This window comes from Elephas maximus, chromosome 5, assembly GCF_024166365.1.
Source record: "Elephas maximus indicus isolate mEleMax1 chromosome 5, mEleMax1 primary haplotype, whole genome shotgun sequence".
NCBI classification, from domain to species: Eukaryota; Metazoa; Chordata; class Mammalia; order Proboscidea; family Elephantidae; genus Elephas; species Elephas maximus.
Genome location: NC_064823.1, coordinates 51,537,867 through 51,551,498, shown reverse-complemented (window position 1 = coordinate 51,551,498; position 13,632 = coordinate 51,537,867). Strand labels below are relative to the sequence as shown.

At 41.7% G+C, this 13,632-nt stretch overlaps 1 protein-coding gene across 2 annotated transcripts in view; it reads right to left on the bottom strand.

Annotated features, from left to right (window-relative positions):
* Positions 1-13,286, bottom strand: part of PPP3CA (protein phosphatase 3 catalytic subunit alpha) — a 357,673-nt gene extending 344,387 nt beyond the window's left edge. For both annotated transcript variants that reach the window (XM_049885626.1, XM_049885627.1), the window contains exon 1: positions 12,750-13,286. In XM_049885626.1, the coding sequence (XP_049741583.1) occupies positions 12,750-12,807 (58 nt within the window). In that variant the 5' untranslated portion in view covers positions 12,808-13,286. The remainder of the gene's footprint in view (positions 1-12,749) is intronic.
* Between the last annotated feature and the right edge of the window lie 346 nt (positions 13,287-13,632).

The window sequence follows — 13,632 nt, the reverse complement described above, 5'->3', positions numbered from 1 at the left end:
GTGTTAAATCTCTGTTAAAAAAAAAAAAAAAGTCTAAATCTCTGATGTTTCCAATTATTGTTAGCTGATAGTGGTGGACAACATCTGAGTGTGACCCACTGTATAGACTTGCTAATACTTCAAACTTATAGTTAAATCACAACTCAGTCGGTTTTTAATTCAGAATGAATAATCCTGTCACTATTTGAGGTCTTCTGATCACCTAGGGGAAACCCTGGTGGCGTAGTGGTTAAATGCTACGGCTGCTAACCAAAGGGTCAGCAGTTTGAATCCACCAGGTGCTCCTTGGAAACTCTATGGCGCAGTTCTACTCTGTCCTATAGGGGTCGCTATGAGTTGGAATCGACTCAATTGCACTTTTTTTTTTTTTTTTTAAATCATCTAGGGGGCTCTTTCTTACCATAACCTTGATTTTTCACATTTATTTCCAGAAGGGAATGTGGAGTGAGACAGACTATTCAGGTAGAATTCTTACCAGAGATAGCAACAACAGAGACATGCCCTCCCAGGTGCTGAATGCAAAAGCTGACAATGATGAGAGGGTATACAGGAAAACTGCAGCTTCTCTAGTCTTCAACTCCTTGGAACAAAGATATTTCTGCACTAGGGAGACAGATTCAATCCCGGACCATCTGAGAGACTTAACATTGCTTAACAGAAACTGGGCTTGCTTTAATGGGGAGCCAAACAACTAAGCATGGGCTAAGATAGATTCAGTGGTCACCTGTAAAAGCTCACTAAGAGCAGGTGCCTTACCACGCTGCCTCCCTCTTGGTGTGGATCCAGGTCTGGGCTTCTCAGGAAACACCATGCAGACATGCCATCAGGAGGGCTGACTCGTCAGCACCTGGTACTCACGCACTGAGCCTGAAGACTTTTGATTGGTATACACAGCCAGTCATCTCATCTCAGCATGCAGTATGTTGTACATCTCTGTTCTGGTTCGCAACCCTATTAACTTTTATTCATCTACGGTTAAGCACTTCTCTAAGGAAGCACTATGGCTGTGAATTCTAATCTCAACCTCTCAGATGCTCGTCACAACAACTCTCCCCCAATTTACTATCACCAGTCTTTCTGAGAAAGAAACCATCATCCACCTTTGCGAAAACTGACCTATACATGTTTCGACTGATACTGATCCATTGACAGCCTGCCCTTCCCAGGTGGGTAAACCACTCCTTCGGGTTATGCTTCTGCACGCTGGCTATCAGGCAAAAACCATACAATCCTAATTACAGGATTAGGATGCTCTAATGAAATTCAGCGTTTCTAAAAACCTCATGTGAAGCTTCTCTTCTTCAGGACTGGTGTTTACGCATCAAGAAAACTCATGTTTGTGAGCTGACCATTTTGAAATCCACATTTCCAAATGGAAAGAACCCTACAATTTAGAAGTTGAAATTATTCATCTTATCCTTTCCCTATTATTTCATTCATTTAACAAGCATGTATCCACTTCAGAGGGGAGAAGAAGCAGACAAGTAAGCATCACGTTAAGTGCTCTAACCGAGGTGTCCTCTGTGACAATGAAGGGGTCGAGTCCCTTTACTCTGACTGATGTGTTAGGAGAGGCAGTTCCCGAGAGGAGGTGACATTTGAGCTGAAGCTTGAATGATGAATTGGGTCAGGTGAACTGTGCTCATCTGAGTAAATCAGGCCCACACAGAGAAAGAACAGGCTTACTTTATTAGCATCAAATATACATAACAGACCAACAATTCAAAAATGCCAGATTTTTTTTTTTTTTAATTATAATTCCTCTGTAAAAAGCAAACAAATAAAACAACCTGACTCAGGTTCTGTCATTTTAAGAGAATGTATTATGCTTTTAATTTAATTTGATAAAATGACATAGCTTACAAAATGTTTAACAACAAATGTCAACGGATGGCTTAAAGCCCGCTTTGGAGAATATAAGGAGTCAGCACGGTTAGTGCCACTTCTTTTTTTTTTTTACTTCTCCTAGCCCATGCATCTTTCCACTGAACAGCATCCAGTGACATTTTGGGGGCCAGAGGAGAGCAAGAGGCTACGCTGGAGAAGGCTGCACTTCTGGATTACAACAGCATTATAGGAATGATAAATTGAGATGTAAGCAAAGAGTTTCGGGGGGGGGGGGTTTAACATTAAATTTGCCAGGTCATTTTCTCCTCTAGTCCAAGTAAGGGCAATAAATAAAATATACAAATCACCCAATAAGTCAAACACTGAGTGATTAACATATCTCTTCTCACTTGTCAAAAATTGATTAGACTAAGGGAAATACAACAAAAACTGAAAGAAAGCGTTCAAGTTCAAGCTACTAAGCCAAGTTTAAAATGATTTATTTAGCCTTTTAAACTCAACTGGCATAAACCCAATCCAAATGGACAAACAAAACTACCCTCAAACTAATTGTGTCGCCTTATTAATGCCTCCTTCTCATGCTCCATCTCTAATACAGCTGAGAAAGGAAACTTTCCAATTAACCAGTCACGATATAGAACCTTTACAAAGAATAAGAATATATATAGTCAAAATGAACATATAATTTGTCTCCATTTATTGCTTCAGCACACATGTGAGCATTTTGCAATACCCAAATTGTTCAACAAGAATTCATTCAGTGCATAATGAGCAAGGCATTGAGCTAGGCACCACTGGTTCAATGACCATAGTTTCCAAACTAAAATTTTGACTACACATATTAACAAATACTTTTATGTAACTTTCAAGTAAATGCAGCCATCTGGGAGACATGGTTTAGACAGTCACATACCAGAATTTCTAAAACATTCTAATGTTACATAGAGACAAGGAACTGAATATTATAAACCATAACTACACCCACTCCTCACTTACTGGCATGGTTAGGTTCCAAGGACCAGAATGTTATGCAAAAATTGGCATTATGCAAAAACAAAGGATAACCACAACATATCACAATATGGTGGATGACTACATCATTACATAACTGCCAAATTACATCATCACATAACTGCCAAACCACTGAGCATCATGGCCTAGCCAAGTTGACACATAACCTTAGCCATCACAACCAGTGTTACTCTCGCCTCACACCTCGGCGTTCATTACTATCTTAGTTATCTAGTGCTGCTATAACAGAAGTATGACGAGTGGCTTTAACAAACAGAAACAGGGTGCTAGCTCCGGGGGAAGGCTCTTTCTCTGTCAGCTCTGGAGGAAGTTCCTTGTCTCTTTTGAGCTTCTGCTTCTGGGAGATCTTCATGTGGCATGGCATCTCTCTTTCCCCATCTCTCCTTGCTAGCTTGCATTTAATCTCTTTCATATCTCAAAAGAGGGTTTACTCAAGGCACACCCTACACGAATTCCACCTCATTAACATAACAAAGACAACTCATTCCCAAATGAGATACAGACATAGGTATACAGGTTAAGATTTCAGACACATATTCTTTTGGGGGGGGGCACAATTAAACCCATAACACTTACCGCCAGACACACATTGTTAATGTGCAAAATAGTGAGACAGTAGACTTTTTACTATTGCTGTAAATGCAAAATGTTGGATGAGACAGAAGGTAAGCAAGCAGTTGGTGTAGTAACATCCCCAGTTAAAAAAAACAAAAACCACTGAGGTTATACACTCATTGTATAAAGAGACTCCAATCCCTAAGTCTTAGAGCTGATGGGAGGTTTTTTTTTTAATTTTAGCTCCATACGAATAACACTTTCTCTTTGAACATCAGCCATCATCCTTCGGGTTTTACAACGGTTTCAGAAAGTAAAACCTAAAATTGACCAAAATTGCAAGGTGGTCTATCATGATCTAGAGAAGCAGCTTTTAAAATAAATCCCTGGTATCTACTTGTTTGTTTTACTCCTTCGCAGACAAGTGCAGAAAGAATTTCCAGTTCCAAGAGAAAGGAGTATATAGAAGGTCAGAAAGACCAACTTCTAAAATCGAATCACGATATATTTTGCTGTGAGGCAAAAGTAAGGATTGGGAAAATAAAAAGAAGAAAAAACAAAGTTCTACTCCTCACTATGATGATCTCGAAAAGAACCAACATAATTTCAAAAGCAGAGCTCTGTAATAACGTATTATTGCTGCCTCAGTCAGGATCTTTATTTTTTTAATACCTAAGCCTTCAGCTACCTGAGTATACATTTGTAAAAATGGGTCTGAAATCTCAGCAACAAGTCTATGTCCTCAAGTTGATAGATCATCTGATTTAAACCATTATTCAGAACACCTAAATGTGCTCATATTCCTCCAAGGAGTATGACAATTTTTACTTGACTTCTTATATGAAATACAATCGATGGGTTCACATAGGAGGAGGAGATATGGTAAAATAAAATGGGTTGAAAAATGCTAAAAACTTCACAACCTCCAATTTCTTAGTTCACAAACTGAAAACCTCTTTTAGTGCCTACACACCATTGACACCTGATGTCTGTATTTAACAAAATCCCAAACCAGTGCTACAGTGTGTGTCATCACAAAACAGCTTATGATGTTGTTGTTTACCGCGGAGTCAATGCCAACTCACAGTAACCCCGTGTGACAGAGCAGAACTGCCCCACAAGGTTTTTCTAGGCTGAAATCTTTACAGTACCAGATCGCCAGGTCTTTCTCTCTTGGAGCCGCTGGGTGGGCTGGAACCAACAACCTTTCAGTTAGCAGTCGGGTACTTAACCATTGCATCACCAAGGCTCCTTAGCTTATTACAAAAAAAAAAAAAAGTGCCCTTCAAAATAAAGGTAAATAAAACCTCTTAGCAGCAGAGTATGCTCTTTCTATCCTTGTATATGTATCTACCTAAATAGAAAACAATATTAAACAGTACTTCTTTAGTGGACCTTGTGACAATAAACCACATTATAATACTTATAAGCAGAATAAGGTATTTCTGCTAAATACAGAGATATAAAAATTTTCTCCTAATCAATTTTACATAGGTAGGAATTTAGGAAAACAAAAAAGCTTAACTGTTTCCATAGTTTCAAAATAGAAATGCATCTTTGCTAAAAGAATTTGCTTACACTTACCTGCATTCTAATCCTACATGTGGTCATTCCATCCGTCTGTCTTCATTTCTTCAACTATAAAAATAAGTGTCACCATAAGCTACTGTTGTAAACCCAAGGCACCCATGAATTTCATTATTAATGGTTCTAACTATCTTGAGTGACCCTGGAAATACATAACATGCTGTCATTTCTAATTCTGTGCCAGCAATAATTGAATCATCATTCCTAGGTGAGTGGACCAAGTGTTTAACCATTTAGCCTCCATATCCTATTTGATGATCCTCTAATTTGCACGAGTGAGTGGTGGGTATAATTTTGCCCCCTTTTACATATAGTGAAACTAGCCTATGATACATAACAGTGGAATCACGTAAAGTTGGAATTCAAGACAACCTTACCATATCCATTTGGAATATCAAGAGACTGCCTATACCAGAAAGATGCTGAGAAAAACTGACAAAATTATTTTTTAGTAATTTTGAAAGTTCCATATCATGAGTCATGGTCATGGATTGAATTATGTCCCCCCAAAAATGTGTATATCAACTTGGAGAGGCCATGATTCCCAGTATTGTGTGGTTGTCCTCCATTCTGTGATTGTAATTTTATGTTGAGAGGATTAGGGTGGGATTGTAATGCCAACCTTACTCTAGTCACCTCCCTGATCCAAGGTAAAGGCCTGTACCACCTTTTCTCTCTCAAGAGACAAAAGGAAATGGAAGCAAGCAGAGAGTGGGGGACTTCATACCACCAAGAAAGCAGCACCAGGAGCAGACCACATTCTCTGGACCCGGGGTCCCTGCGCCTGAGAAGCTCCTCAACTATGGGAAGATTGACGACAACGACCTTCTTCCAGACCCAAGAGACAGAAAGCCTTCCCCTGGAGCCAACACTGCGAATTTGGACTTGTAACCTACTAGACTGTGAGAGAATAAATTTCTCTTGGTTAAAGCCATCCACTTGTGGTGTTTCTGTTATAGCAGTACTAGATGACTAAGGCAGTCATCATCATTATAGTTCTCAAAGTACAGGCAGTCCCAGGGTTACAAACATCAGACTTACGTACAACCCAAATGTTATGGATTGAATCATGTCTCCCAAAAATATGTGTCAGCTTGGCTAGGCCACGATTACTAGTACTGTGATTGTCCTCCATTTTGTGATCTGACGTAACTATCCTCCATCTTATCATATGCTGTAAACTCTAATCTCAGCCTGTGGTTCGTGGGGCAGAATTGTTGTATTGCTGGTGTTAGATGCCGTTGAGTCGGTTTTGACACATAGCAACCCTATGTACAACAGAATGAATCATTGCCCAATCCTGTACCATCCCCACAATCATTGCTACGTTTGATCCCATTGTTGTAGCCATTGTGTCAATCCATCTTGTTGAGGGTCTTCCTCTTTTTCATTGACCCTCTATCTTACCAAGCACAAGGTTCTTGTCCAGGGACTGGTCCCTCCTTGTAACATGTCCAAAGCATGTAAGATGAAGTCTCAATATCCTCGCTTCTAAGGAACATTCTGGCTGTACTTCTTCCAAGACAGATTTTGTTCATTCTTCTGGCAGTCCATGGCAAATTCAATATTCTTTGCCAATACCATAATTCAAAGGCATCAATTCTTCTTCATTCTTTCCTTATTCACTGTCCTGCTTTCACATGCATATGAGGCAACTGAAAATATGATGGCTTGGGTCAGGCAGACCTTAGTCCTCAAAGTGACATCTTTGCTTTTTAACACTTCAAAGAGGCCTTTTGCACCAGATCTGCCCAATGCAATACGTTGCTTGATTTCTCGACCATTGTTTCCATGGGCACTGATTATGGATCCAAGTAAAATGAAATCCTTGACAACTTCAGTGTTTCTCTGTTTATCATGACTGTTCCAGTTTTGAAGTTTTTTGCTTTCTTTATCTTGGGATGTAATCCATACTGAAGCCTATAGCCTTTGATCTTCATCGGTAAGTGCTTCTTGTCCTCTTCACTTTCAGCAAGAAGAGGCAGGATTAGGTTAAATTTGTTATGTTAATAAGGCAGGATTAGGGTGAGATGCGACATCCTTACTCAGGTCACAGCCCTGATCCTGATGTAAGGGGAGCCTCCCTGGAGTGTGGCCTGCGTCACCTTTTATCTTATAAGGGATAAAACAGAGAGAGAAGAGAGCAGAGAGACAGGGACCTATGACTACCAAGAAAGAAGAGCCAGGAGTGGAGTGCATTCTTTGGCCCCAATGTCCCTGAGCTGAGAAACTTTTATATCCAGAGGAAGATTAATGCCAAGACACATGGCGATCTCCAAGGAATGCCAGGCTCACAGGTGCTGATGGGAGCCAAGGACTTTCCCCTAGAGCCAAAAGAGAGGGGAAGCCTTCACTTAGAGCTGGCACCCTGAATTCAGACTTTTAACCTCCTAAACTGTGAGCAAATAAGTTTTTTTGTTAAAGCCATCCACTTGTGGTATCTCTGTTATAGCAGCACTAGATAACTAAGACACTGTAGTTATGAACCAACCCCACAAAACCTATTATATTAAAAATTCAAGGTACACACAATGGTTTGTAATAACAAATGGGGATTACTCATGCTGCACATCAAAACATTATTATTAATGTATTTTTATATTAAAGATGTTTTTGTGTATCTGGAAGTGTTTTAATGTTTTCTATGCATAAAAAGGTACACTATATATTACATACCAAGACAAACATTTGAACTAACTTACATTAGAGACAAACCATACCTAATTGTTGCAACTTATGTACAAGTTCAACTTAAAGACAGACTTATGAACAGAACTTGTTCGTAACCTGGGGACTGCCTGTATCTGATATGATGTTTTCACAAAACTTTCAAAATGGTAATTTAACTGGGTTTGGTAAAAGACAGCATCTGTATAAAAAGCTCTTTTCCAACAAGGTCACTCTAAATTGATTCTTACTTTATTTGGATTCATAATTAGTTTCAACTTTGCACATGGCTGACATAAAAAAAAAGATAAGGAGAAGCCTAAGAGCCCAATTATAAAAGTTATAAATATATAGTATATGAAACTCATATTTCATATCTCTAAAATTAGAAACAGGTCATAAAGAAATGCATAGATAATAAGATATTTCTTAATTAACGAATGTTACAGAAAACTACTTAACTAGATCCTAAGATGTTCATTTTTTTACATTTTAACAGAATGTCTTAAAACAGATTATTCATTTAAAGTAGATTCTTCCCTGCCCCTGAAAAATATATATACACATATATATTATTTTTTAAATGTTGATTCTTAAAATTGATAATATTTTAGAAATCACTGAAATTTCCCTGAATCCTAGTCTCAATTGTTGTTTTAAGCCTGGTTTACAGAATGTTTGAAAATAATGTACTTTACAATAGAAGTCCTGAAAAGAAATATTAATGAATAGATCAACCTAATTTGTAATTAACTGCATGAATTTTTACACTGTTCATGAAGTCCTGAAAAGGATTTGTTCTCTTAAGTATGTTAACAATGTTGTTTGTAGTATTAATTAGAGATCCCTTTCTTCATAGCCAGTGCAGATGTAAACTTCAGCCACCAAACAATGATGTTCAATCATAGTAAATGTAAATTAATGACACTGAATTAATGAGGTTTTATTATACTCAAATGTAAAACCAGGTACATGGAACAACTCAACTGATGGTCACAAAGCGTTGGTAAAATAAATTCACTTCAATGAGTTCCTCTGCTCATGACAAAGAAATGGCATTATTAATACTCTATTTCATGATCTAAACATGACAGTTATTACTGATGGAGTATATTCTTGTTCTTTTATTAAGTAGGATTAGCAGTCTCATTCAGCTAGAAACAAATACTGGTGGCTTGGATCCTTATTAATAATATTTTACTTAGCTTACTATCTCCTTGCTTACATGGTCTTAAGATATTTTTCCAGAATTTTCCTATGTAAACTTTGTGTACACAAAAAGAATATAAGTTGACAACACACATGGAAAAACAGCTTCTTTTCTGCATCCCCGACAGCCAAAACTAACCTTACACAAGGCACAACAGTCACCTACCCTGCATTTTTTGGAACAGTCACCTACCCCGCATTTTTTAGAGATTCCCCGAAACTCTTCCCAGGAATCTGTCCCTTTACAGCTTGCCAAAGTATTTCAAATTTCTACCATTAAGATCAGTTTAGGTGAAGGTTAACAGCCACATTACAAAATATTTGGTTATGGAAATACAGAAAAGGGAAAGAAATGTTAACGAAGCAACATACTCCTTATCACATAGTTTAATTTCCATCATGTATTTAACTGTCACGTAGCAAAGTTCTAAGGCCAGGACAGGAAAGGTGTTGCAAGTAGGAACAGGCAGAGAGAAATGACGAGAAACCATAGTTTGGAATAAGGCCTGCGGAGCACCACTGCAGAGAAAAGGCAGTGGTAGGTGTGCTGGGGGAAAGGTGGGGGGTGGAGTGGGGAGCCTAAGGTATTCTTCTATTTACTGTCCTCAGTCTTTCGCCTCACAGCTATGCAATGTTTCACTGAAAATTATAATAACAATAACAATAATGTAAAAAAGTAAATGGCTCAAATTATTTTGATTTCCAACAAATGGCTTATCATGACGTTTTCCCTAAATTTTTATTCTTTCCGTTGTTTCTTTACCTAAGAACAGGGAAAATGAAATAGCACCAGTTTTGGTAATTGAAGTAACAATTTTGAGGTGATCTAAATGAATGCTTTTCATCTCCACTGTCATCATTTCCTTTCATTTTTATGGTTTAGAAAACTGATGAGGGTCTCTGAACACACTCTCTAGCAGATGCTACAAAACCTCAAGAATGACTTAAACTCAACCTACCTTTCTAAAGTTGTATTCTGGAAGTGCAAATCAAGAAAGCTGTCACATCATCGTATTACTAGAAACAAAACCACAAGCACTACTTTATTTCTAAATAGCAGTCTGTTATACAACAGAAGTTAGATCACAATGGAGATACACTACAAAACACCATGGCAGAGCATGGTACTAATGATTCTAACACTGCTCATTTTCTATATGTAAGTACTGAAATATGGCTATGTACACTTAGGATAAGGAGAGAAAGCTTAAGGAGCACAAAAATGTCCTCAAGGAAAATCACTTTCCTGTTTTAATGAATAAATAATTCTCAGATTACTGAGATGAAGCTCTAAGAATTCTTAAAGTCAGGGTTTGGTGAAGTCTGTGTTATCCACTTTTTGCAAATATGAAAAATCATTTAGTAACATATTTTCCATTAAACACATATATTCAAGTGAATATGTTATTTCTTAGAAGACTGATACTCAAACTCGATTACCATCCCTAATAATTAATTGTATAAACTATATGCACTGGGTTTTATATGTATGACAAAATGTTAAAACCAACCTTTGATAATGCTTTTTAAGCTGACAATACAAAGTCTGTAAGAAAGCAGAAGAGAAAGAGTAGCAGTGTGCTCACCTTAAAATCACGACTCATCAACAAAACTTTTTTCTATAACCAAAATTTCACATAAGGATTCCTATCAAAACAAGTGTAAAAACAAGTTTTCCTATTTTGAGTGTATACGCACATTTGTATTTCAGTTCTGCAAAATATGTAAACTAAAGTTTTTAGAACTTATAATAATATAGTCTTGAAAAACACAAGACGAAACATCAGCTATCTAATTAACTTGTAAAGGCACCAAGCCACAATGTATAGACAATTATTTTTTCATTTTTCACTTGATGACAATTTTATGTTTACACTAAGAATTCACATTTTGTGATTTAAAACAGGGAATGTGACCTTATGTATGCACACCAAGTGTTTTTTAATTGCCAACATGTTTATTGCTATCATTTGAATTATAAGCTTCACATTAATTTGTTATGAAAATAGGTGCCCTTAATATACAGATTGGAGCTACATCTACACTTCACACATCAGGGAAATACATTTTATTTTCTCATATTTCAGAAAAAATCTTAATTTTTGAAAATGGCAACAGAAGCCACTGATAGAAAATGCAGCCGTTTTAATGAATTTGAACTGACTCTTCACGTGAGGATATATGCATGCATAAAAAATAATAGTTGTGTATCAGTAGTCTTATTTCAAGCCATGTGCAGAGCTATTTCTTCGTTATTTTAATGGGTCAATGAATACTGGGTGGAAGGCAGGAATGGTTCTAATATAACTAAAATATTCTCTTTTCTTTTTTCTCTCAAAAAAAAAAAAAAAAAAGGACACAATTTCCCCCATCACCAGTACCACCATAATGAAGAAAAAAAAAAAACTTAAAAAACTGGGCAAATCTCTATGGAGCGAGGAACATTTCTGAACCGCCCCCCACATGGACTTTTGTTTAGTAATCATGGTCTTCATCCTACTGGGTTACTTCACATCAAGTGCTCAAGGCTCAAATGGTTCATGGTTCAAATGACCTTATAGCCACATTAGATACTACCCCTGGCCCCATTAGATGCTCTGGCCACACCAGGTACTACCCCTGTTCCAAACACACACACACTCACACCAGCCTAAGATGCCTGTTTGCAATTTCAGAGGTCCCGCTCGGTGCACAGCCAATGCCCATTCCTGCTTTGCTTGGTCCTGACCCCAGGAAGGATGGATACTACTTCATCCTGCTGAATTTGCTCTGTTCTCTCGTCCTTCCAGGATTCACAGGGTGGTTCCTCCCCCACTCCAATCCGGAACACAGAGAGGACAGAGGATTCCCTCGTGCAATAATCAGAGGGCGACCACTGCCTGCCCCACGCATTCAGGTTTCTCCACCCTAAAAAGCCCAGAGCCATCCCCACTAGTATATAACCCTGTGGCGGGAGAGAAGACACAATAATACAAATCGAAGAGCCCATTACAACGGGGGTGCCAGGGACACGGAGGAGGCGACCGGGGCGAGGTTCCCGCTGGGAAGGTGTGCACTAGCGAACGGGCACCCCTTCAAGACCGGTGACAGGTCGTCGGGGGCGGCTAGGGGCGACAAGGGAAGTCTAAGAACTGCTATTCAAGTCTTTCATCTGGCGTGTGGGGAAATCCCGTGGCGGCGGGGACTCTCGGGCCGTCCCCCGCCTCCTGCACCCTCAGCGCGCCCCCTCTGCTACCCACCTCCTGGCTGCCGCCCCCGCCTGGCGCGGGAGGAAGCGCCGGGCACCCCCCACGCTCTCCCGCTCTCTCGCGAGTCCTGTGCAGGCCCTTCCAGAGGGGAGGGGGAGGGGGCGCGGAGGGAATTGCTGCAATGAAGCGCCGAGAAAACACTTCCCGAGCAAGGCAGTCGGTGGAAAGCCACGGCCACATAAAAATGCCATATTAATGTTTAAAAAGCCATAAATCACCCCTCCCTCTGCAAAAGAAAACCATAAACCCGATCCCATGCACGCCTGCGAGCAGCCACCCACTTCCTATTTCTGTCACAGCAGCTACACCCTACCAGCAACCACCCCCCGGGCGCCCCCTCCCGCCACCGCCACCGCCACCCCCGCCTCCCCACGGCTCAGCCATTTGCCAGTTGACACCCCCATAAATAAAAATGCCCCAGGCGGCGCTGGGTGGGAGGCGCGGTGGAAGGCTGCCGCGGGGGAAGGGGGTTCGAGGGTTGCACAATATCCTAGAAGGTCCCTGGCTAGAGCTGGGAGAGAACCCCGGGCGGGGGAGGGGAGGCGAGCCACCCGGGCGCCTGCGGCACACGGTGCACCCGGGCGACCGCGGCGCGCCGCTTACCTTTCACCACCCTGTCGGTCGTCGACAACTTGGGATCAATTGCCTTAGGCTCGGACATCTCCAGCCGCCGGGGGACAGCGACGCGCTGCTCGTCCGTCCGACTGCACACCCCGACCGGACTGGCGGGCCAGACACTCAATGCCGCCGCTGCCGCGCTGCAAACCGCTCGGCTGGAGGTCTGGGCTCTGAGCTGGCTTTAAAGTTACTGCCTTCTCCGCGCGTCCCTCCTCCTCCTCCTCCTCCGCCGCCGCCGCCGCCGCCGCCTTCACTCCTCCTTCGCCGCCGCCTCCAGCCCCACCGACTCCGCTCCGGGCTGCGCGTGTGTGGTGGTTATTTATTTATTTTCTAAGCACGCCTCTCGGTTCTTCTTTTATTCTTGGGGGAAGGGGGATGGGGAGGAGAACGCACACACAAGCACCCACCCGGCACGGAGACCGGGCACCGCGGAATGGAGCCCCACGCGCGCACACGGCCGGGATTAAGACCGATCACATGGGGAGGGTCGGGGGCGAGGAAGGAGAGGCAGGGCCACCGATGTCAGTGCCACCAGCCGCGCCTCAGCGTCCCCGGCGGCGGAGAGGCGGCCGCCTCTACTGCTGCTGCTGCCGCTGCTTCCACACACCGAGCGACGCCTCTGCTGCCGCTGCCGCTGCCGCCGCCGCAGCTGCCGGAGACGTCCCGTCGCCGCGCTCGCCCGCGCTCGCCTCTGCCTGCTCGCGCCACTCCTTCACTCACACAGGCACAGCCGCGGAGCTCGGCAGACACAGTCCCGGCGCAACCTACCCTCAGCCGCCGCCGCTGCTGCCGCCACCGCGCCCGCCTCCGCCTCCTCCCCTTCCTCCTCTCGGCCCCCGCCTCTAGCTCCCCAGCAGCCACCTCCTCC